The sequence below is a fragment of the Glossina fuscipes genome, unplaced genomic scaffold (genome assembly GCF_014805625.2).
Source record: "Glossina fuscipes isolate IAEA_lab_2018 unplaced genomic scaffold, Yale_Gfus_2 1, whole genome shotgun sequence".
Taxonomy (NCBI): domain Eukaryota; kingdom Metazoa; phylum Arthropoda; class Insecta; order Diptera; family Glossinidae; genus Glossina; species Glossina fuscipes.
The window spans coordinates 3622788-3645402 of NW_023998415.1; the positions used below are offsets into that span (position 1 = coordinate 3622788).

The following is a 22615-nucleotide window of genomic DNA, read 5'->3' on the forward strand; positions in this document are numbered from 1 at the left end:
ATTTTTTTTTTTTTTTTTTTTTTTTTTATATAGCTTAGAATTTATATTTTCATATGTAAGAAAGCCGAATATTGATAATTTTTTTTTTTATTTTCTTTTTCTATATATAAATTTTCAAAAAAAATTTCATTTTTATTATTCTCTAAATAAAGGAAATCTGAGAGGGGAGCACAACTGCTAACGATATCTATTGTAACGTTAGGGTGACAGTTATGCAATGACTATAGCAGTTACACCGATGCGGTTATTTTAGTATTCTTATTGTATCGTCGCATAAGCGATTTTATGCAGAGAAGCTCGATAACAGACATCCTTTGCGATATTTAGATTAATGCAAGAAAATATATAATAATTATTAATGAGCAGAATTTACGCAATTATTAAGGAATGTTACGCACACACGCACGCATATATCAATACATTATTTCCATGCAAAGTAGGGGCATTTTGAAAATTTAGTTTAAAAACATTTCATAAGAGAAAAAAAAAAAAAATTTAAAGCATGCTTTTCTTTTTTGTGTTTTTATGTTTTTTCTTTTCTTTTTTTTTTTTTTTGTTTTTTTTTTAATCAATTTACATCTCTGCAATTTCTCCTCAAACACATTTGCATGTAAATAAGCTTGTTGTGGATACATAACGAATCATAGACGAAATGTTTTGGATACTTACATATGTATATATGCCTGCATATATGTGTATGTGTGTCCATATGCATATATCTATAGGGATATATGACTTTATGTATATGTATGCATGTTTGTATGCTAACGTCGGTACAACACTTTGAAAGTTAACTGAAATTTATGTATGTAACTTGTATGTTTGTAGATAAGTGCATGCATGCATGCATGCATGCATACATATGTATACATGCGAATGTATTTATGTAATGATACGTTGTTTCAATAAGTGAGAAAAGATTGTAAAACTTAAACAAAGAAAACAATTCTATAACAATTTAGATTGATTGGAAACCACACAGTGTAGGTATGAGCGAGCAAAAAGGTGAGACCAACTGCTTATGCACACACACATATATATATATATATATATATGTATATATATATGTATTATATGCATTTATATATATATATATATATATTTATATATATATGTATACATATATGCGTATGTATGTGCTCTCTCCTAAGAACACATTTAATACTCATATATATATATATATATATATATATATATGTATATATATATGACAATATTGGGTACGAGTGAGTGTTTATATGTTCGAACATTAATGAACCACAAACACGAAAAACCGAATTGTTGGCATTCATGGACGCAAGCATGTGCAATGGGCACTGCCTACTGGAAATCCTTAACAATGGTAATTGCTGTCGTCATTAGTGGGAGAGGCCTATTTACTGTATCACTAGTGTTGTCCCTTTCATACTTATGCATTTTGTAAAAAGTTTGAACTGACAAAAGAAACCAACGGCATTAACGTAAGAAATACTATATGCATGATGTGCGAAACAACAAGCGCCATTACTGTGAGGTTTGTCAACTGACAACCGTTTCAGTAGTTTAAGACTGCTCCGGTATTGGTGGTGGTAGCGGTAGTGGTAGTGCTAGTGGTAGTGGTAGTGGAAATCGAGTGAGCGAGCATTGAAAACCACTCAGACGACAAAAGCCAAATTAATGAGAATAACAAACAGATCCGCACGCACACATGCTCATGAGAATATAATAAAACATACAAACATAATTAAGGTTGCGGGGGGAAAGTCGCCAAGTGACTTCTGTTGAATTCAAGCAGAGCAAATGTGGCCAGTTCAGTACGCTAACCGATGGATGCGTGTTTGGGTCGTGGTTGCGCTTTGACGGGATTATAAACAATTGAATTAAAAAAGTTAATCAGGAAAAATAAAAAAAAAAAAAAACAAATAAAAAAAAGAAAAAAGAAAAATCTTTTTGTGCCTTTCAGTGAACGGATGTGTAAAAAACGTATATAAATGTAAAATCTTCTGTAACAGTGTTTCGATGTTTGATTCAAATTAAAATTAAACTAATGTACGCATACACACACACCTATAAAAATACTTAAATACATTATATATTTACACAAACATACGCGCAAACACACACACACACACACACGCTCGAAAATATACATATATACATACATACAAACACACATATACACACACACACACACACACACATGTACACCTTACACTTACACCCATACAAGCTCATAAATTATGTATTTTTTTTTGTTTTGCGAATAGTGGAATAGTGGATATATGTATATACACACACACACATATATATATATATATATATATATGTATATATATATATACGTATGTACAAATAAATGAATTAAAATAAAATAATATATATAAAAAAAAAATAAAAATAAAAAAATAAAAAAGAAAATAGAAAAATTAGAAAAAGTATAAAAAAACTAATGCATAAAGGAAGTGGCGTCAACAATTGAACTAAATTGAAGTGTTTGTTGCTGTTATTGATGTTGTTGTTGTCGTTACTATTACTATTATTATTATTATTCTTACGATTATTGTGATGTTGCTGTTGTTGTGATCTTGTTGCTCTTGTTGTTGTTATTGTTGTTGTTGTTGTTGTCGTCGTCGTTGTCGTTGTCGTTACTGTTGCTGTAGCCAGCTGTTATCGTTATAGATGAGTGTATGGAATTGAATAGAGTTAGTGGTACCAAATGAAATTGTCATGTTGATTGAACCGGGAATTAGTCGGGAAATTGGATCTATAGTTGCAGCTAACTTTAACATTCCATCGCACTGGAAAATGGAACCTTCAAGAATTCCAACAGTTGGTGCTCCGACCGCTGCTAGTGTCGGTTCTATTCCCCCAATGCCTACAAATGGTAAGTTCACAATACCGACGGCTAGTTTTAATTATCAGTGAAGGCAAACAAATGCCTATATATATGTATATATATACAAACAATTGTGTATATATATATATATATACAAATCATTCTTTAAACAACGCAACGCACTCATCATCCATGCATATTATCTTAATGAATTTCATGTTGTCGCTAAATTTATTCAAAATAATTTTAAGCTAATACGTAACGTAATGATTTTCAATGCACTTTTTTTTGTTTTTTTTTTTTTTTGTTTTTTAAATATTACATGAAGGGAAGGAAGGGGTCACATATATTACGGCTTAAATTACTGAACTGGAATGAAATGAGCGAATTGTATTTGCTATTCAGCTTAAATTTTATAACCATTAACGGTGGAACAAGTACAAGTATAACAAATCTATTTGCGACACCTCTACGACAAAGTGTATGCGTTTTTATTATTGATCAGCCTGTGTTTGCGATTCGGTCTGGTCGGTCATGTTTAATCGTTTATCTATTTATCGTAGTTATGGCAAAAAAAAAGCCGAACCTCTTTGCTGATTTACACAGACGAAGCCTTAGAACTAACAAACTGCATGACAGACAGAGTAGTTTATAGATTGCAAAATCTCTTTATCTAATTTAAAAGATAAAGTCTTTAGAACGGAAGTTGTGAGGGAACATTTATCGATGAGCTAGCTAGCTATAAAGAAAATCTTAAAAGAGTAAATACTATAGCTTGATATGGCTAATATGGTCATAATTGAAGAAAAACGAAGTGGTTTTTCTATATGAAATAATCTAAAAAGTCTTGAGCCTTTTAGGGTTCGCTTCATTTATTCATTCAAAAATTCTTCATTCAACTCAAAGCTATGTACACTGTCACAAGAGACCAACAATCTCCATATTTATCAATGGGTTCAATGTTTCTTTAGATTATCTATTATTTATATTACTTTTTATATATTGTATGTAACTTGTAATAATCGATGTTATTTATGTGTTTATCGATGTGTTTATCTATCTATAGGGATTTCTTTAATGGCATTCATCAGCAAACCGTATTGAATCTTAGATATCGATATTGCGCTTGCACCGTATATATATAAAAACAATCAAATTCAAAGTGATGACTATGTATGCGTATACCATGCGTAGATGTCTATTAGCTTCTATGCATACAATACATGTCTCTGCACATACCTATGTCTTATTGGCTGCAAATTTTTTAATGACATTAAGTGTATGTATATATACATGTACCCGAAATAAATATATATATATATATATATATATATATATATATTATTATTATGTCTTTTCCTAATTATCGATTAATAATTCAAAAATATTTACGTTATATAACGATTTCAGTCTTTGTCATGACGCAAGTTCATGCTGCCCGACAATTTTTTCAATTCTTTGAAAGAAAAGAAAATGAAACTTGATTCGATGTCATACTTTATACTTGACGCCTAAATAGGCGAAAGTGTTCAAAAGCAAATCTTGTTAGCGCTCACGATCTACGAAGAAATCAAGATCTATTGTGGATTTTTAATTCTCTTGTCTTGTGTTCAACCAAAAGTAACCGCAAGAGAGACAGCAAGAGAAGAAGAGAAGAATATTTAAATTGCAATATATAAAAATAATTCAATATCGGCTTTAATCAATTTTGACATATTGCATTTTTTTAGGACTTGGCTTTACCCTTTAGTTATTTTTCGCTGTTGTTGACCGAGTCATTGAACGCAATCATTGAAATCCCACTACAAGAACAAGTGTCCTAATTGCGATTGCTTTTAAAACTCTTACAGGAGAGCGACAAATATAAATCGGTTCACAATCTCGTCTCATGGAAGAGAAAAAATAACATTTTTTTCTGGTTTACGATCTTCGATGACTACTTCTGAGTGTTACAAATAAAATTATCCCAGTACACTTGTGCTTGTCAAACTGGACGCATTTACTTTTAGCCGTGTTTTCATTTGAATTCGAAACGTTTCGCAGTTAAATTGATTAGAAATGTTCAGTGTGGTCTTATAATCGGGATTAAGCGTTCAAGTGTGGAAATATTTTTTTCTTTTTTTTTTTTTAAATGGTGCATTCGCGATTTGGTCCATCGTTGATTGGCGTTTTTCTCGAGGAACTTTCGTGCAATTTATGGAAGCCACGCTTCTAAAAGTCCTCGACTCGAGTCTGGTGAGTACAACGTAAAGACTAGCACGAAACGGTATTGTCTCATGCATGGATTAATGGAAGGATAGATGTCGTGTAAAAAAATTCTTTTGTATTGCTTTGGTTAATATTTCGGCCGTCTTTTGAAAAGCGAATCTTTCGGGTCGACAAGTTGCTGTTAGTAGCGTTTGATAAAAACCGTCTGATGATGAATTTTCACCCACAGTAACGGTACGATGCAAAAACTTTTTCTTTTGTATTATTCGAGCAATGAAGAAATGTTGTCGACGATTGTTCTTTTGTTTTTGTCACAACACTAGATATCCTTGTTGTTAGGAAGGTGGTTGCGGCTGCCGAATTATTTAAGGTATAAAGAAATCACAAGTCCGCAGTTGACTTCCGAAATCGCCATTTCATATATGTAGACCTGCTTTATATTACAAAGAGATCAAAATTAATTGTCTTGTTGCGAACAAATTCAATGAGGAAAATCTCTCAAGAATTTCAATTATCGACTATATGTTTGGCGTATTCTTGTGAGAACTTTTATTTCCACTTGAAGCATGGACGCACCCTCTCCTCTATAAAATCCGCAATAATTTAGTTTACATTCATGAAAATCCAATTCTCTAACTCGACTACTGGATTCGCCTAATCTCTAAAACATCTTAGAGCTAACTTTAGATTTTGTCGACTTATCTCTAAAGTGCATATCAATTTATAGGAGTTGATACAATCCGATCGCAGATATAATCATTTGCTTTTGCAATTGAAAGCATCTATGTTTGCCAAGTAATTTCCTCAGTAATGTCTCAATTAACAGCCCTCTTTTTCAATTCTTATATACCTCTTAATTTGATGTTTGAATTGATTCTGTTTTACGTGCTTTTTCAAGGTTTGGCTCCTATTAAAATTTCTTCTGTAATTTAGGCGACACTTTTTCGTGTTAGCACATTTTCCAGCCTCGTTTAAACCTTTGCGTATATCAGTTATGCGGCGATGCGAGTTATTCTTGTGTAATAATCATTATTTACGCATAAGATATATTTACATGAATCGCGTGAACCGCATTATCGACATTGTTCTTAACGCAATAAGTCTTCGGTGTGTTTCTTTCTTGTTGGATTTTTCTTTGAAACATAACATAAATAAATGATAAATTATATTCGTGGGAACGCATTAATGGCCGATAGGGTCGAAGATGGCTGGAATGCCATCATCGGAAGAAGGACGCGCCGGACTGAAGATGATTTAATCGCTCTGCTATTAAAAACTTGCATTAGTAATGGAGAGATAAGACGAAAAATTAAGACAATGAGCCCGTGAAGGTGATCATAAAGAATTCGACAAGAAGAACCAATAGCTAAATCATCTGAACATAAAGGGCGCATAAAATCTAAAAAAAAAAAAAATATTAAACAAAGGTTAAAAATGCGAAAAAGGTTTCCAGACCATTTTGAGAATGATGCTAACTTCCCTGCAATCAAATTACGAGTTCCCTAAATTATATCATATGAAATCAAATCTTTTAAGAGTAGAACCTTACCTTTAATAGCCGGGGATGCAATATTTGGATTTGATCGGCAATTTCTAAAAATATTATTAAGTGCCAGGAACTGTCATGAATGTTGAAATTATTTAATATTAAAATATTATTCGAAAGGCAATCGATCTCATATGCAGATGTTATAAGCAAGGAAAAGCGTTTGTAGCTAATTACTCGCGAATGCTTATCTTTATGATGATACTCACAGCTACGTTCGCTTAAGTTGGAGAACATTCTTGCCATTGGACAAAGTCGATATAATACGTTGGTGCATAATTATCAAGCGTCCTTGAGCATTCGGACACGTTCGGCTTTATTCTTGCCATCGAGCTTCTGGGGGAACCATTCACCTAAGCTTTTTGAGGCAACGAATGACCGTTGCATGGTCCCCGTTGAAGTTGTCGGTCAGCATTCAAGTTTCCAAATTTACGTTCGCTACCACGGCTGGCAAAAGTGCCTGGTCACCGAAATCCGATGCTCGACATCTTCCCAGATTAGAAATGGATAAATCATTTCCTGCATCGTTTTTCGCTGGTTGTGTCATCCAGCCGAAAAATTTGTTGAGATCGAGAAATGACTGCGCCGCTTTCCATCCTTTCTCGTCTTTATAACCTAAAAGTTGAAGATTATTTTCATTCATAAATTTATAAGATATCGCATATTTTTATTAAAATATAGCTTGGCAAAGCAATGCATGACAATTACGCACCGACCTAATATATTTTTGTTATTTCGGAAAGTAACTGCGCTGATAAGGGGTGCTTTGATGTCAAAATGGAAGGCTCTTGCAAGATCAAAATTATGTCGCAAAAGTCATGAGCGATTGTCCCTCCTTATAGGGAATATAGTAGCAAACTTCATCCATTTGATTTTCGTTCCATTGCACTGCAACAACTTGTCAAATGATTACCCCTAAAGGGCAGCACAGATTCAAATCTTTTAGCAAGTCTCCGAAACAAACCGTTGCATATTACATTCGTAACACTTGGAGATAGTGCGCTAGGTAATGGGTAATTTTAAGCCCGTTGCTGTTCGATAATCTACGTTTATATAATAATATAAAGAGGCATTTCGAACATTTCGACTGTTTGCTTTTCACCTAGTTAGTGGCTCCTCAACTAAACCAAACTAACTGGTACACTTAACTTTGAATTTAGAAAGAGCAAGTTAATGTCATTTATTTTTTGCGGGCGATATGTTATCAAATTTTTGTTTTTGATATGACCAATCACGGATGGGTCGGAGAGAAGTGGGGAAGGAGAAAGAGAAATGGAGTGGCCCCAGGGCTGGTGGTTAAGTGTTATATGTTTTTGCTGACTGAGCAGTCATTGTACTCCTAGCAAAAGATAAGGAAAACAAAAGTTAAAGTTTTCAAGTTGGGACAGCTCGACTATTAAATGCGTTCCATTACTTTTATATAGTATAATTTTTCACTTATTTCCACCAGTATAACTTTCCTATAGTCCGTAAGCCGTCTTCATCGAACACGATTTGCAAAATGCCCTGTAACCTGTAACCTTCATTGGAACCAAAAAAAAAAAAAAAAAAAAAAAAAAAAAAGCGCCGCAGAATCTTTAAATAATTAATTGCGATTTACTTTAAAATGATCACTGATGAATTATTAGTAATATTAACATATTTAACAAACGCATACGTACGTACGCACACACCCATGCACGCATAATCATCCGCATTAAATAACTTCCATAAACCACTGCATTGGTTTTCTCGAAATGAAAAACAAAAGAAAAGATACGCTACGCAGTAAACATGTATGGTTATGTTTTTTTCGTGTAACACTATTTTATTGTTTTATAATTATAAGTATACTATAACTACAACTACAACTACTACTACTAGTACTACCACTAGTACTACTATACGGTCTTATCGATACACATTTTAAGATTAAACAATTTGTTTCATTCTTATTGCTTTAAATGCTTACGAAATTTGTCTTTTATTTCGATTTCGTTTATTTCATGTGAATACTCTGTGAATAGAATCAAGTGCAACTATTTTGTATCTATCTAGCGGTACATAAATAAACTATAGAAATGTTCGAACACACGATGATGAAAGAAACTTTTTTACGTTTGATATACAATTTTTTTCTGCGGTGGAAACGACCTCATGTTAATATGTGTAGGAAGCAATTGAGTCTGTTCGGTCGTCTAAAGCTTGACATTAAGATGTTAAGATTTTTCACTTAATGTCGACTCTTTTCTGCGCGCATTTGAAATGTGTATCTCGTCCATCCTTGTTTTGTTATTACTTTTGATATATTTCAGATTATCGTACCACCTAATCTGCCAACATTGTAAATAGATTTCTTTGATTTTTATAAAGAAGAGTTTTGCCTATAAATCGAATTATTTCCCATTAATTTGCCACACTGCCTTATTTACTGGATGCGTGAATTGGGTTGTGCGACATTTTCATGGCATTGCGTAACTGTTATTATTATTCATGCTGATCACTACTGCGTGATATCGCAGTATATAGGTTCCCCCGATATGATGGTATATAGGTTACCCCGAACTGTACGCACATACGTTTTTTTTTGAAAGCTTTGAATACATCAAGCGTTTCCTCAATCGTGAGAAATGATGAGAAATGGGTACAATACGATTATTGGAAGCGCTTGAAATTCTGAAAAAGAACCATTAAAGTCGAGCACTCACAACGCCAAGTGTCTGCTCTGTGCTTTGGGGTTCATTTTTAAAATCTTTTTTAACGTCATTGCATAGTCCAACTCAAAGAATAACGCTTGACGCAATTGAGCTAATTATTGAAGGCAGAATGTTAACACTGCGCCGTACGAGATGAGAAAATTCAGAGAATTCAGTTAGTAGCATTAGACTGGCATCCATCCTCCTCCTCTGGACTCCTGTTTTATCGACAACTCCAATCCACGAAATGTATAAGTTTTATCGTCAACAAGGCAAACAGCAGTTTTGATTTTATCAGACGTGGGCCAAGAGAGTTTCATGTTGCTTGCACTGCTAGGTTGTTCTATATATAGCTAATGACTGTTTAAATGTACCTCCACTATATAGGTGGAATCCGCTATACAATCTTCACTGTAAGCGAATTAATTCCTAGGAAAAGCTATTCATGCTAGTTTGCTGCGCAATCTGCTCTGAGAATCCAGTGTCCATTTGTCGCCGTATAGATATCGTTTAGTGCTGATAAAGCTACTCATCCTAAAGAATAGTCGAATAACGCTAAATATCTATGTCTTTTGTTCATATACTTCTTAATGCTCTGTTAGACCTCTACTTTTTAGTATCAAAAATAAACACAAATATTCCATAACGAGTATCAAGACCCCTTTTTCATGTGCTTAATACTAATCCTCACAGAATAAATTATGGTAACAATGATCCTATGCAGAGATTGTGGCATTGATTGACTTTGGCATGAGCGTTTTTCTTGTAAAATTCAAAATAATTATAGCGTGTAGCGGATAATGAGAGACAATTTCGGTTATGCAGAGCAGACGCTTCCCTCGGTCGGATGAAACGGCCGGGAGGTCAAACCGGAGAAATCAAAAAAAAAAAAAAAAAAAAACGAAAGTCGGGTTTATTCTATGATCTAGTAAGGTTTTTGATTATGCCCGTGTCATTTTTCCCTAAAACTTCATAATTCACTAGTGTTGGCTTGCTGGCGTTTGCTCTTTTTGATTTCCTGGGCAATGGGGACTAAATCGCACCGTACCGTAATGTGTTATTATTAAATTTAATAAAAGCAAATAATTAATTGAATAAATCAATTCTTCCAAAACCAGTCTCTCAAAACGGAGCGCCTATGCTCAAAGCGAATTGACCTCACTTTCTCTGCATTAGACACTTCAAAGAGATCGGAATTGATTAAAAATAAGCATAATTTGAAAGGAAAAAGCACCAAAGTATTATTATTAGGTAGTCCGAAAATTTCTTGCGGTTTTTCCCGACGCCAGGTTAAAATAACTTTTTTTAGGTCGTTAGAGAGATAATTAGAGTTAAAGGTATATGTAGTGATGTACAGGCGGCTTATTGTTACTTTGTAAAAAAATTTCCAAGTAATCGTTTGTGTTGTAGTAGTGAGACGTGGCAGATCAAAGTGAGCAAATAAGACATATTTTACTTTTTTTGTAATTTGTGCGGTGTATGGAACTAATACTGTAGCAGAACGCACTTGCCAAAATTGGTTCGCGAAAATTCGTTCTGGAAATTTTCAGTGATAGCTTAAACATTTTCTGGTAGACCAAACAGTGTTGATCACGGCCAACAAAAGGTTATAATTGCAGCTGATCGACATATGACGACTCGTGACGTTGCGGAAAAACTTTATTCATCCATAAAACAAGATTATTTTATATCATAGAGGAAAATCGCAAGAAATTTCCCGACTACCTAACCTATAAAAAAGACTACACTGAGGAATATAAAGTCATGGCTGTAACTATAAACTTGTTTCCGCTTTAAACAATCTTGGCTTAGCCTTACAATTATAAATATTGGCGTCTATTTAAGCCAATGTCTTTTAGAAAATTGTGGAATTGTTCGGAGAATTATTTCATTTTTTTTTTCTTTTTGCAAAAATGAAAGATGATTTTCTTACAGTGTATAAATAAGTTCATCAATCAAATCAAGTTCGATAAATTTAATCTCTTACCAATTTCACGAATTATTATTCGACGGTTCACGTCAATTAATTGTCCTTATTTTGACGTCGGCAGTTTCCATTCACCTTCCAGAACGTGGTGTATCTTCAATTCCCCGTTTAAGACGGCCCAACAGCTCTTGAGATACCCAAATAGAAAATGGGTGCGAGCTAATCTCTCACGCAAGAAGGCAGGTAGACGGAAGGTAGTCTGATGGACTGCGCATTGCCAAGCCAGAAGCAATCCTCTGTTTGGGCAACCTGATTCCCGTGGACATTCAAAGTTTCATACAGCTTTGGATGATCTTGTACTATACGCGGCCGGACCCACCCTTGATTCTGGACTTGACATACCTCCCGGAGTGCCATCTACTACAATATCCCTTCTCAAGGTAATAAACGCTTCCAAGCACGTCATTATAAAGCACACACCCAAGCACACACCTCAATCCTCTTAAACTGCATATACCATCAGGAACTGAGCAAGCTTGATGACAATCAATCAATAAAAGAGAATCGAATGGCAGAAGAAAATGTCCGCTTCCCTGCAGAAAAGAAAATCTTCCTTCGACACTACTCTTCCACGTCCAAGAGAAAAACCCGTCGCCAGGTTAAAGTAAAAAGTACAATCAAAAGAATGGGCACAAATTGCTGTTCCAGGATTACATTTTTATAGAATTCCAGAAGCGCCCATTTATATGAACAACATAGTGAAATACAAAAAAGTATATGCTGATGTCTTTTACCGTTTTGCTTTTATTACAAAATGCAAAAAAAAGGAAGAACAATTACTTACATACATGTATATGTAACCGTCTGAGTTGACGGATGCTCAACATTATCCACAAGTTCAACTATACTTTTCATCTATTCTATCCAATGTCCGTGACATTTTTCTCCCTTTGAGATTTTTACGGGGAAGTACAGGAGCGAAGAGCTGATAATGATCATGCCTGCGAGAGTGTTTTTGTTAAGCAGTAATATATAACCTCTATGGTATTGTTAATGGGTATTAACCCTTGTTTTCCTCAGTCCCTTAATATGTTAACACTGAGGGATGATGATAATGAAAATGTTGTACGCGAAATATTATATTATCGTATATGTTAAAAGAAATGTAAGTGCCATGTGTGTGTATACGTGCATGTGGAAAGAAATATTTAATGAGCAGACAATAAATAATATTTGCGTTAATGAGGAATTAATGAGGAGATGATAGCACACTTAACGCGTTTACAATGTTAACGATGTTGCCATCAATTGTGTTGGTAAGAAAATATTTTTTATGTTATAGTATTGCGATTATTGAATGTGTGAATCGGCGTCCGCCTTTTTCGAAAATCAAAGTGCATCAAGCATTTTTTTTTTTTCGATTTTTTATTTTCAATATGACCATTTACTCATAGGAGTACATGTCGGTCAGAAAGAAGTAGGGAAGGGGATATGTTGAAACTGGTGGTCGTAGCTTAGTCGTTATGTGCGTGAACCTCTAAACAATGACTTGTTAGTAGTGATTTTCAACTACTCGGCGACTCAAGCGGGAATCATTACTTGGAGCTTTGAATAGGTACAGTCCTGTGCCAAAAAAAATTACTTTACTTCCCCTTAATTCGAAAAAGAGTGCTGCTGTGTCATTACAACTGATGAACTGATAATGGATTCGGTACGATATCTAAAGTCACCACGACCATAACACAGAGTAGAAGAGCTATTAACAACCACGATAAAGCGAGCTTTAGCTCTGTGTGGTCCTGTGATTTGTTTCAACCAAATGAAACTATCACTAAGGAGCGCAACTGCGGAGCAATGGCCGTGATATGACAAAAGTCATGCTATGGAGAATTTTCGGTATTGAGAAATTTGGTCGCATATAGGAAAACTCGCTTAGGAAACGTTTATAGTTCTAATCTCGAAAGTCCTGCCCTCCCGGCCGTTATTACTAGATATTACTCTATCCAATTTACATCGGTTTCAATAGATGTCCTGTTGTTCGTTCGAACGATGCTTTCATTTTTATGACGGGATCCAGACATGGAATCATTTATTGATCCCCTCCAAAGACAAGGATTCCTTCAGAGAGGTGTTCTGTAAATTGTCTGAGATAAGGGCGAAAGTTGTATCGGCAGATGGACGGTACTTTCATTATATAAATCTTTCGTTTTCCAGACAGACGTCATATTCACGCATCTTGAAACCCAATTCTGCATTATTTCGTTTAAAGTTGCTCGTTTAGGGTCCACGTTGACATGGAGTGAAAGATGAATATTTTCAATATAATTGACTTTTACATTTTCTTAAGAAGTGGCTTTCTTTACTTACTCCTGTCTTCGAGAAATTGTTGATTGCATATATGTGACGTAAGGTTCTCTTTCCTAAATTTCTATAGATTTTGTCGGCTTTGAAACATGCTAGAGTGTACGTTGGTATTGTCGAAGATTTGAAGCTATCTCGTTTTGAAAACATTTGTTAATACATCAGAAACCTTCTCCTCGATTTTCGATTTCTCTTAAAGTCACGACGCAAACAGAGCAGATAAACAAGAATAGAGACCGTTAGTATCGGTTGAATTAAGATATATTTTCAACAATTTTTAATAAAAAACCGATTAACAAAAAGAAGGAGATAGGACAAGAGATTATAATATAAAGCTGGCTTAACATATATGTATAGGTATATATAGATATATATATATATATTTTTTTTTTCTATACTAAGTATTTTTCTAAGTTCACCTGTTGTACACATGATGTTAAGAAGGGAGAAATTATGACTAAATTGAACGTTTTAAGCCAAGCTTGAAATCGTAATAATGAGAGAGTCATATCCAAAGATAGTATCTGTGGATTGAAATGAATATGAATAATATATGGGACTTTTCAATTTATTCGATGGCAACGAAAAATTTTAAAGCTAAGCCTATGATGTCATGATCGTCATACGATAACGTTGGCGTTCTTGTGTCATGGAACGATTTTTAAGGTGAACGCTACAAACATGCTTTGGTATGCATAATCAACGGTATGATCAAAAACTGATGAAATTATTTAGAATTAGATCCACAATAAAATATGCAACATTTTATGTATGTTGGATTTTATATTATGCTTTAATTACGGATACCTTAGAAAAAGCATTTTTGGTTGGAATTATCCAGAGGCAATCATCAGTAGGTGATAGTTTGATCGTTCATAGTCTACGGTCTTTACGACAAACGCTACTATAAGTTCTAATTTTTCTTTTTTCGTAATTCTCACAATTACGATTGCAGATCGCGTTAATTCTCAATCTTCACTTTCGATCTTTCCCAGTCTTTGACATTTCTCAGAAAGATGCCGACAAATTGGCTAAATTGACTCACAATAACGCGCTGGCTACAAATACATGTTTTACTTGTCAGGCATAAGTGTTACAGGGTGTGGCAAGTTAGTTTGCTAGATAATCTATACAATAAGTTATGAGTTGATAGGGTAGACTGACATATTCTTACTTACCTTATGGGTAATTGTAGCCTAAATCTAACCTATTACATTTGGGATTATTCCAGCAACGCGGCGAAATGTGGAAATTAAGGCAAATTTTAGTTTCTAATACGTATGTTTACACCTTACACTACTTGTGAGAAGAGTGTGCTAAGTTTGCATGGACACGTGCAACATCCATAAGAACTTCATATAGGAATAGCGATTATATAGTATACCGATTGTAGCAATCGTTTCAGAGCTATTTTCTGAGTGGAATCATTTTTTGAGTTAAGTTTTAAGCATGCCGGTCCGTCTGTCCGTCTATCCGTCTCTCTGCCAGTGTCATTGATATCTCTCTATGGGCTTTTGTGTTTAATGTAAAAATCGCAATTTTCTTGATCATTATGACGATCACTACCCGTCGTTATATGAAAAACTCTTTTCTCAGGTTACATGCCGTACGAAATGATGATGAAACATATGCAAAGAATTGGCTCCTTATTTAAACTCCTGCCCATTCAAACAAAAAAAAAGAAAGAATACTCTGTGCAGGATAACAAAATGTAATTTGTGACGCTTTACAATGGAAAATAGGATGAAATAATGGTTTGGTATATAATATATACATATACTGTAGCAAGCTTATATCGAGGTTGCCATGAAAAGCAGTCCATCGTTTTATATAGCATTTATATATATAAGGTATAATTTTTAATATTTCATGACGCAGACAAGTGAAGAATTCTAGTGGAAGTTCTATAGTTGTATAGTTTTTTGATAGTCGGTTTAGCCAGACTTATAAAGTAAGGTGTAAGGTTCTGACTCAATTTGTGATTGCATATTAAGAGATGCAGGCTAAATTGAAAATAAATTTTTACCTGTTGTTGTTTTCTTCCCAAATGCATGCAAAAAGCGTGGTCAGCTTTTTCAGTTAGAGAGATACTCTTCTTTTACTTTCCCGAACGAGGTCATGTATTTTGATTAAAGTAAACTCTATGAAGAGTAAGCAGTAAGCAGTAAGCTCAGTCTCGAATATGAAATGCTCAGCGGCATACATACTAAGATTCTGAGCTTAAAGACGACTTAATGTTTAACGTTTCGTGGCGTTAATAGCGCTAAATAGTTGTTACAAAAACAATGTGACTGAGCAAGAAACACTTTGTGAAATATAACGGACTGTTTTTCATGGACGACTGCTGGGGTAGTTTTGTGAATATGCCATTGCTCAAAAACGAAGAAAGGCGCGCATAGCGAGAACAAAGCTAAGAATCCATAATAATGTGTATATAAAAAAATAAAAGAAAACGCAATAAGGTTAACGCATGCATTACAAATTTGCAAAATGTCCCAATCATTCGAGACCTAAATTCATACCCTATTACAATTACATGATGAAACTAATTTACATTAACTATCCTTATGGAGACATTGTTGTATATCTAAAACTTTAAAGCAGTGGCCTTTTGATTCCGGGACAAGCAAACGATGATCGCATCGTACATGCGTGTGTGCAGACAATCTATCTATATCTATATCGGACAAACTTTGCATAATACACGCAAATGTTTTTTAGCAAGAATAAAAATTGTCATTTGATCTGGAAAAGTTACGGCTCTCGTGTTATATATATCAAGACCCCCCTTTCAACGTGGAGCGGAGTAATGTATGAACCTTCTGCTTCGTTTACACCTTGGCTTAATCGAATTGATCGGAAAAACGGCTACACTTAACCAATCTGTCATAGCCGTCGACCGCAATCGCCAAACCATTTAACCGTATGAAATAAAATCGTATTAAATAATACGTGTGCATTGATTTGCTTTTCGCTTTGGAGGCATTTAACTAGAAACGTTTGCTAAAAAACGTTAGCAGAAAAAACAGAAGGAAAACTATCGCAGGAATCTTTACAAATTTTGATTTTTATCCATGCAATTTGGGAAAGGTGTTAGATGTAGTTTAACCCTCCTTGATATCGGATGATCAGCCGGTCTTTTTCCCTTCGAATATTTTTTATACAAAATGAAGAGGAGCTTCTCTTCATTACAATTACGTTCGTCAATCGTGCCTTCAATATGCAAATATACAAGATTCAATTTTTTTTTTTTGGAACGGAGTAATTATAATATTGGCATGCTTGATTTCGGGCTGCGTCTAATCAGGATGTTGCCCCGTCTCGTAACAGATTTAAAGTATCGTTGACCATTAGCCGATTTTTCAATAAATCATTCTATTCGATTTCTTATTCATTTTCATCGACTAAGGGGCACTAAATTTCTTTTCTTCTCTTGCTCACCAAATTGCAATACAGACATTCACTCTGATCGGACTGCGTACTTTTATAACCAGCTATTGATAAGCCTCACAAGCCCACGGTCAGAAAGGAATCGCGTGTCTTGAGCAGGAAATTGTTCATAGTTTATTTATCTGAAGAACATTATATCCATTACAAACAGGATATATATTTTTAGATCTTAGACCACTTTTAGCACAACGCTATACGAGATGCGTCGAGATGTAGATAACATTGAGAAGGACCTGAGATAGATCTACTTTTTATTATCCTGATCGCTTTAGAGTTGTTTTCTGAATCGATCTAAGCTTGTCGGTCCGCCTGTCCTCCATCCCTCTTATTTCAAACCAATGCTCCAATTTGTGAGATATTTTGATGACATTTGCTAACCTGATTCCCCCTAAAGACGAACTGCATTCAAAACGTTTCGAATTGGACCAGGTTTTTTTATCATTTTCCATATAAAGTCTTATCAAAACGTTCGTTTCGTTATATAAACAACTATAAGGTGGCAGAAGATGCCATGGCCCACTATAGTGTTTTAATTTGTTTGATTTCAAACTAAGTCAAAAAATCATGAAAAGATTAATGAAGAGTAAAAGCGATATATATAAAAAATGAATCGAAATACTATGTGAAGACTAAAGCCATTGAAAACAAAATTGAAATCAAGTGTACAATGTAATAAAGCTCTGTATCTGAAGGAATGAATCGGTCTACCGGGATGTATGATGCTCATGCCGATGTTTGATGCAAGGTTGTCACCTATTAGCCTGTTATTACATAAAAATCAAGTCTTAATGACATGACTTGATTTGCCTTGACCTGATTTGATTATGATTCAGCAAAACTCCACAACACTACTTGCATGGCCAAGAACGCTTCCTAGGTAAAAGTTTAATGTAAGATCCGCTCAATAGAATATTACGTGAAGGTCAATCGACTTTGGAAGAGAAAGACGCGCAATATTTGGAGAAGTGGAGATTGAAAACTTACATACGGTGTTAAAGACACTGTATAGAGGGCGTTTATAAAAAGCGAACTAAGTGCTGCTGAACTAAAGACCGTACCAATATCGGCTCTCGCGTAATCCAGCACCAAAACTGAAGAGTTCAAAGAGCATCTAATCTATAATTCTGAATCTAGTCCCGGGATATCAAATCCATGTTTATATCTGCACGACATAGTTATTAATGAATTATCTTTCAATACGATCGCTTTAGCAGAACCCTGTTGACCTGGGACTAAGCGCTCATCAACTAGGTTCAACGAATGCCTGGCTGAATGACGATATCTGCGAGCAACTATATATAAAACTTCTATGCGAGAGAGGATTAGATGAAAGCAAGGGAATTGCAAAAAGAAAAACAAAAACGTCGGTAATTTTGTGTAACATATTTTGATGGAAAAGTACAAGAACAACACCTAAAATCACAATTAGCTAAAGATACTGGAAGAAGGGTAACCGAAATATTATCCTACTAGTGATTTACGTAAATGGTTTCATAATAAAACGAATAAAGAGGAATTTCAGGAGAATTGTCTTCGTCAAAAATGTAGAGATCTTGAAATACTAATTGGAGGTAGAATTTCAGCTAACTTAACACGACATTCCATGCAATGATATGCGGCTTCGTGGACTCGATTTTACGCCGGTAAGCACAGATACAAAAACTATCTAAAGGCAAATGTTCAAAAGATTAGGATTTCTAAACTGGGTTCATGTTTTAATCCGGATGCTCCGGATGCCGACTGGAGCGCTGAAGTTTCGAAATCTTCCTCAGGACGCACCGAACTGTCGCTACGTCAACTATTGAAGCCAATTGCATGAAATAATCGAAAGCGGTTAAAGTGGTCGTTCATCTTCGACTTTGCGTACACTATATTACGGATGAGCTAAGGAAGAGCTGCAAGCTGCAATAATATTCATTGACAATTGCGGTAAAATCCATATATACTACGTGTAAGTATCTGGATACACGTTAGAATATTATGGGGGAGATGGCCTTATCTCCATCAAAACATGCATCAATCCCTTGGATTTGGCTAAAGTTATCGACTGATATTCGCGCTGAACGCTGGGGGCCGTTTGAAATGAAGAATTGTCGTACATTGTCTATTTTTATAACTGCAAAGCTTACAAAGACAAATTAGTAAATAGTTCCACATTGTAAGCATTTAAGAAAGTGCGAGTGTTTTCAAAATCAAATTATAGTTCAGTAAACCTGTTACGCTTGTGAAAAAGGCTATTTCGAATGAAAGACTATTCCCAATATATTTTTATAAATTATTCAAAGTAAGTAATCGTTGTTTCAAGAGATTAACATCACTGCTAACAGCTTTAAGATTTGCCTTGAGATTGTTCCAGCAAAGAGTGACTTTTTAGCAACTGAAGTGGGTATGCGGGGTACGGCAAATTGGGGACTTCTAGTAGATCTGCTATACTGAAATCGCCTCCAAAGGAAGCGAGACGATTCAAACTTAATAATTTTAAATATATAAATCGGAAATCTAAATTTAAGGTAACCTTCAAAAGGTAATTTTAGGAAAATTCGAACTTGAGATGATACCCGATCTATGAGCGTACGATTTCACAAGTACATAGTTAATTTTATTTATTTGCTTATTTATTTGACTAATACAAGCCAGCCAGCTGTTGCGCGGTGTGCAAAGGAGCTTAAAGTTATTTATTTTATAAGCTAAATTTAAATAAATAATTCCTATGTCATTAATAAAATTAAAAAAAAAAAAAAACAATAGGCTTCTAGTCATTTACAACATACACAAATCCATACATATTACTATATGACAAGTATGGCGAGTGAATTATTAATAATTTCATCTATTCGAATCGGAAAAGGGGAACAAATTCGATAATCAACGTTAGTGTTTCTAAAGGCAACATAAAAGGGGTTGCAAAGTTCATAGTTGGAGTGAAAGCGCGGTACGTTAATTGCGATATAATGCTTCGACTCCTCGGACTAATAAAGTAGGCCACGAGGCTTAGCTATTAACCTACTGCGCCATAACGACAATTTCAAGGCCATAAAGAATTGGAAGATTAATCAATTTCAGACGGTTAATATGGAGGCGGATCATAAGCCAAATATTACGAATCGTTTGTGTACAGGCTCTATGAAATCAATATTACATTCATAACTTAAAGATCGCACTATTGACGCATATTCAAGGTTTAACCTAACCCACACAATGAACAGACTCTTTGCAATATAAGCATCATTGAATTCACGAGATCACCTTTTAAAGAACGCCTGCGTACCTCTGGCCTTATAAACGTATATGGAGATTGATGCTCATTTCCGCTCACATCCAAATCTTTAAAAAATGGATTTAGCTTAGCGAGATTCCATACATGCAGCCTCTTTAGTGGATTACTGTATTTGCGGCATCAGACAGCGGTGGACGAGTTTAAGTTTGAGCTTGACCGACAGAGACACATTGAAGAACTTTCGCAGAGCTCGACAAGCTTTTACGTTAATACAATTCATAGAGGGGCTAAAATTTAATTGGTTATCGAATATTAATTTAAGGCATCGCATAAGCTCCACGACTTCAATATACGTATCATATATTTCATTATTAAGACTGATGCTATTGCGTTGTCTGGAGCGGTTGAAAAGACCAGTTTTCGATTTATTGGTATTTACGGAGAGAGAGAGTTATTGAGCATCCAATTATTGACTGCGTCTAGACATTCGTTTATCTTAGTTTCAAAGGAACGAGTAGTTCACTGATCACAGTTGAGAGATAAAATAAGTACTCGCGTCAGACGCTCGTACCTCAGTGAAGTCATTTAGGATCAAACAATATAGAAATCTGAAACCGATCCTTAGGGCACACCTGAATGCATTTTAGCCATCCTAGTGAAATAGGTTAATAGATACGAATATCTGTCTGTCCGTCCCGGTTGTTTGAATGGTTAGTTCTCTTGCAATTGTTAGCGTTATGCAAGAGAAATAATTTATGCTAGCAACAGGAAAACTTCTTGATAGCTGATGTGCCAAATTTGGGTCATTTATAGCAAGGAACCCGTGTAGTGTGTTAAAAAAAAAAACAAACTTACGTGGCGGACGCGAGAACGCATTAGAAGCAACAATAATAACTCAAACGAAAAAACTGATAATCAAAACTAGACCGTGGTTTGATTAAAGCTTGGCAAAATACTTGCACTTTGCGTTGAGCCTTTTCTACTTTGACACGGCAAATCATTTTTTATGGACTTTTATGAAAAACTAAACGGTCTGTAAAAAATCTGTTGTTTTCCCTGACAAAGTCTATACATCTGAAGTTTTGTTTGCAATTTTTATACCCACTACTAAAGAATGATGCAAAGTAAAATGAATATTTTATCAAAACATGTGCTGTGCAGACAAGGAATCATAGAGAGTCCGTAAAGTGTATAACAAACGCTGAGTCAATCTAAGGGTATCTGTCCGTTGACTTGTGTGATCACCATTCTTCTGGTCGTAAAAGTTGCATAAATCGGCCACAATCACCTAATATTACAGAATAACGAATTTTCATTTTCATTTTCTATTTTTTTTTTTTTTTTTTTTGCGTTTCCTTTAAGAAAAGAGTAGTGGATCCATAAAGTTTAGAAATGGGCAAATAGTATTTTCATAATTTTTTTTCCTTTTTTCATTTATAATCTTTATGTACGGATTAGTATCTAATAAATTATCCTTCAAATTAATAACTTTATCAACAGCTAAATAGATTTATAAGTAGATTGCTCCTGTCCTCCTATTTTGACTGCGCAATTGCAACCTTAACTGTTCAGTCGATAAAGCAATTAGTTTTTGTACTCTACTCAACTTGCGGTATAAGGGTATATTAAGTTTATGCAACATCGAGCAGGACTTGAGGTAGATCCAATTTTCATAACATGTGATTTATTTATTTTTAAGTTTGTCTATCCGTCTCTTGGTCTTATATTGTTGTAGTTCACTAGCAGACCGTAATTTTTGAGATATTTTAATGAAATTTTGTACACTGACATGCTTTGGCCGAAAGACGAACGCTATCGAAAATCGTTCAGATCGCATCACTTTTTCAACCCTTTTTCACTTCCCATACAATGCCATATTTTGAAAACTCATTGTGTGAATAACTATATGGTAGTGAGGATATTTAATGGTAAGCCATAGCCCACTATGGTTGTTAAAGCAAAATATCTGTTCAAATAAGCGAACTTTAATGTCTCATGTTTCAATTAGTACAGAACACTTTCCCGCAATTCAAAGCGTTTTTCAGATGTATTGAAAAAGCAATGTAACATATAGTAAGTAGATCTAATGCATTGGTTTGTTTTTTAGTTGGCTTAGTTACATCTGGTCCAATCGGTGAATCGCCGATGTTTACGGGCACTTCGGCAACAGCAGCCGCACCGACCGCTTTAAGTGCATTGATGTCACAGCAACGACTCTTAGAGTTATCACGGTTCGGTGGATTGCGTGGATATGATATAGCACAACACATGCTTACGCAACAGGGTGCTGTCTCGAAACTTCTAGGTAAGTGTCCATTTATCTATAAAATGAATATGATGCGATTGCATCATCCATATATAATATAAACGATTATTTTATCGAACATATGTACGATATAAAATGCTATGTAACTGA

The 22615-nt window shown here is 34.8% G+C and overlaps 1 protein-coding gene across 2 annotated transcripts in view; it reads left to right on the forward strand.

Annotated features, from left to right (window-relative positions):
- The first annotated feature begins 2555 nt into the window (after window positions 1-2555).
- The window catches only part of LOC119631586 (paired box protein Pax-6-like), a 34042-nt gene continuing 13982 nt past the window's right edge, over window positions 2556-22615 (forward strand). For both annotated transcript variants that reach the window (XM_038023937.1, XM_038023938.1), the window contains exons 1-2: window positions 2556-2863; window positions 22307-22504. In XM_038023937.1, the coding sequence (XP_037879865.1) occupies window positions 2707-2863; window positions 22307-22504 (355 nt within the window). In that variant the 5' untranslated portion in view covers window positions 2556-2706. The remainder of the gene's footprint in view (window positions 2864-22306; window positions 22505-22615) is intronic.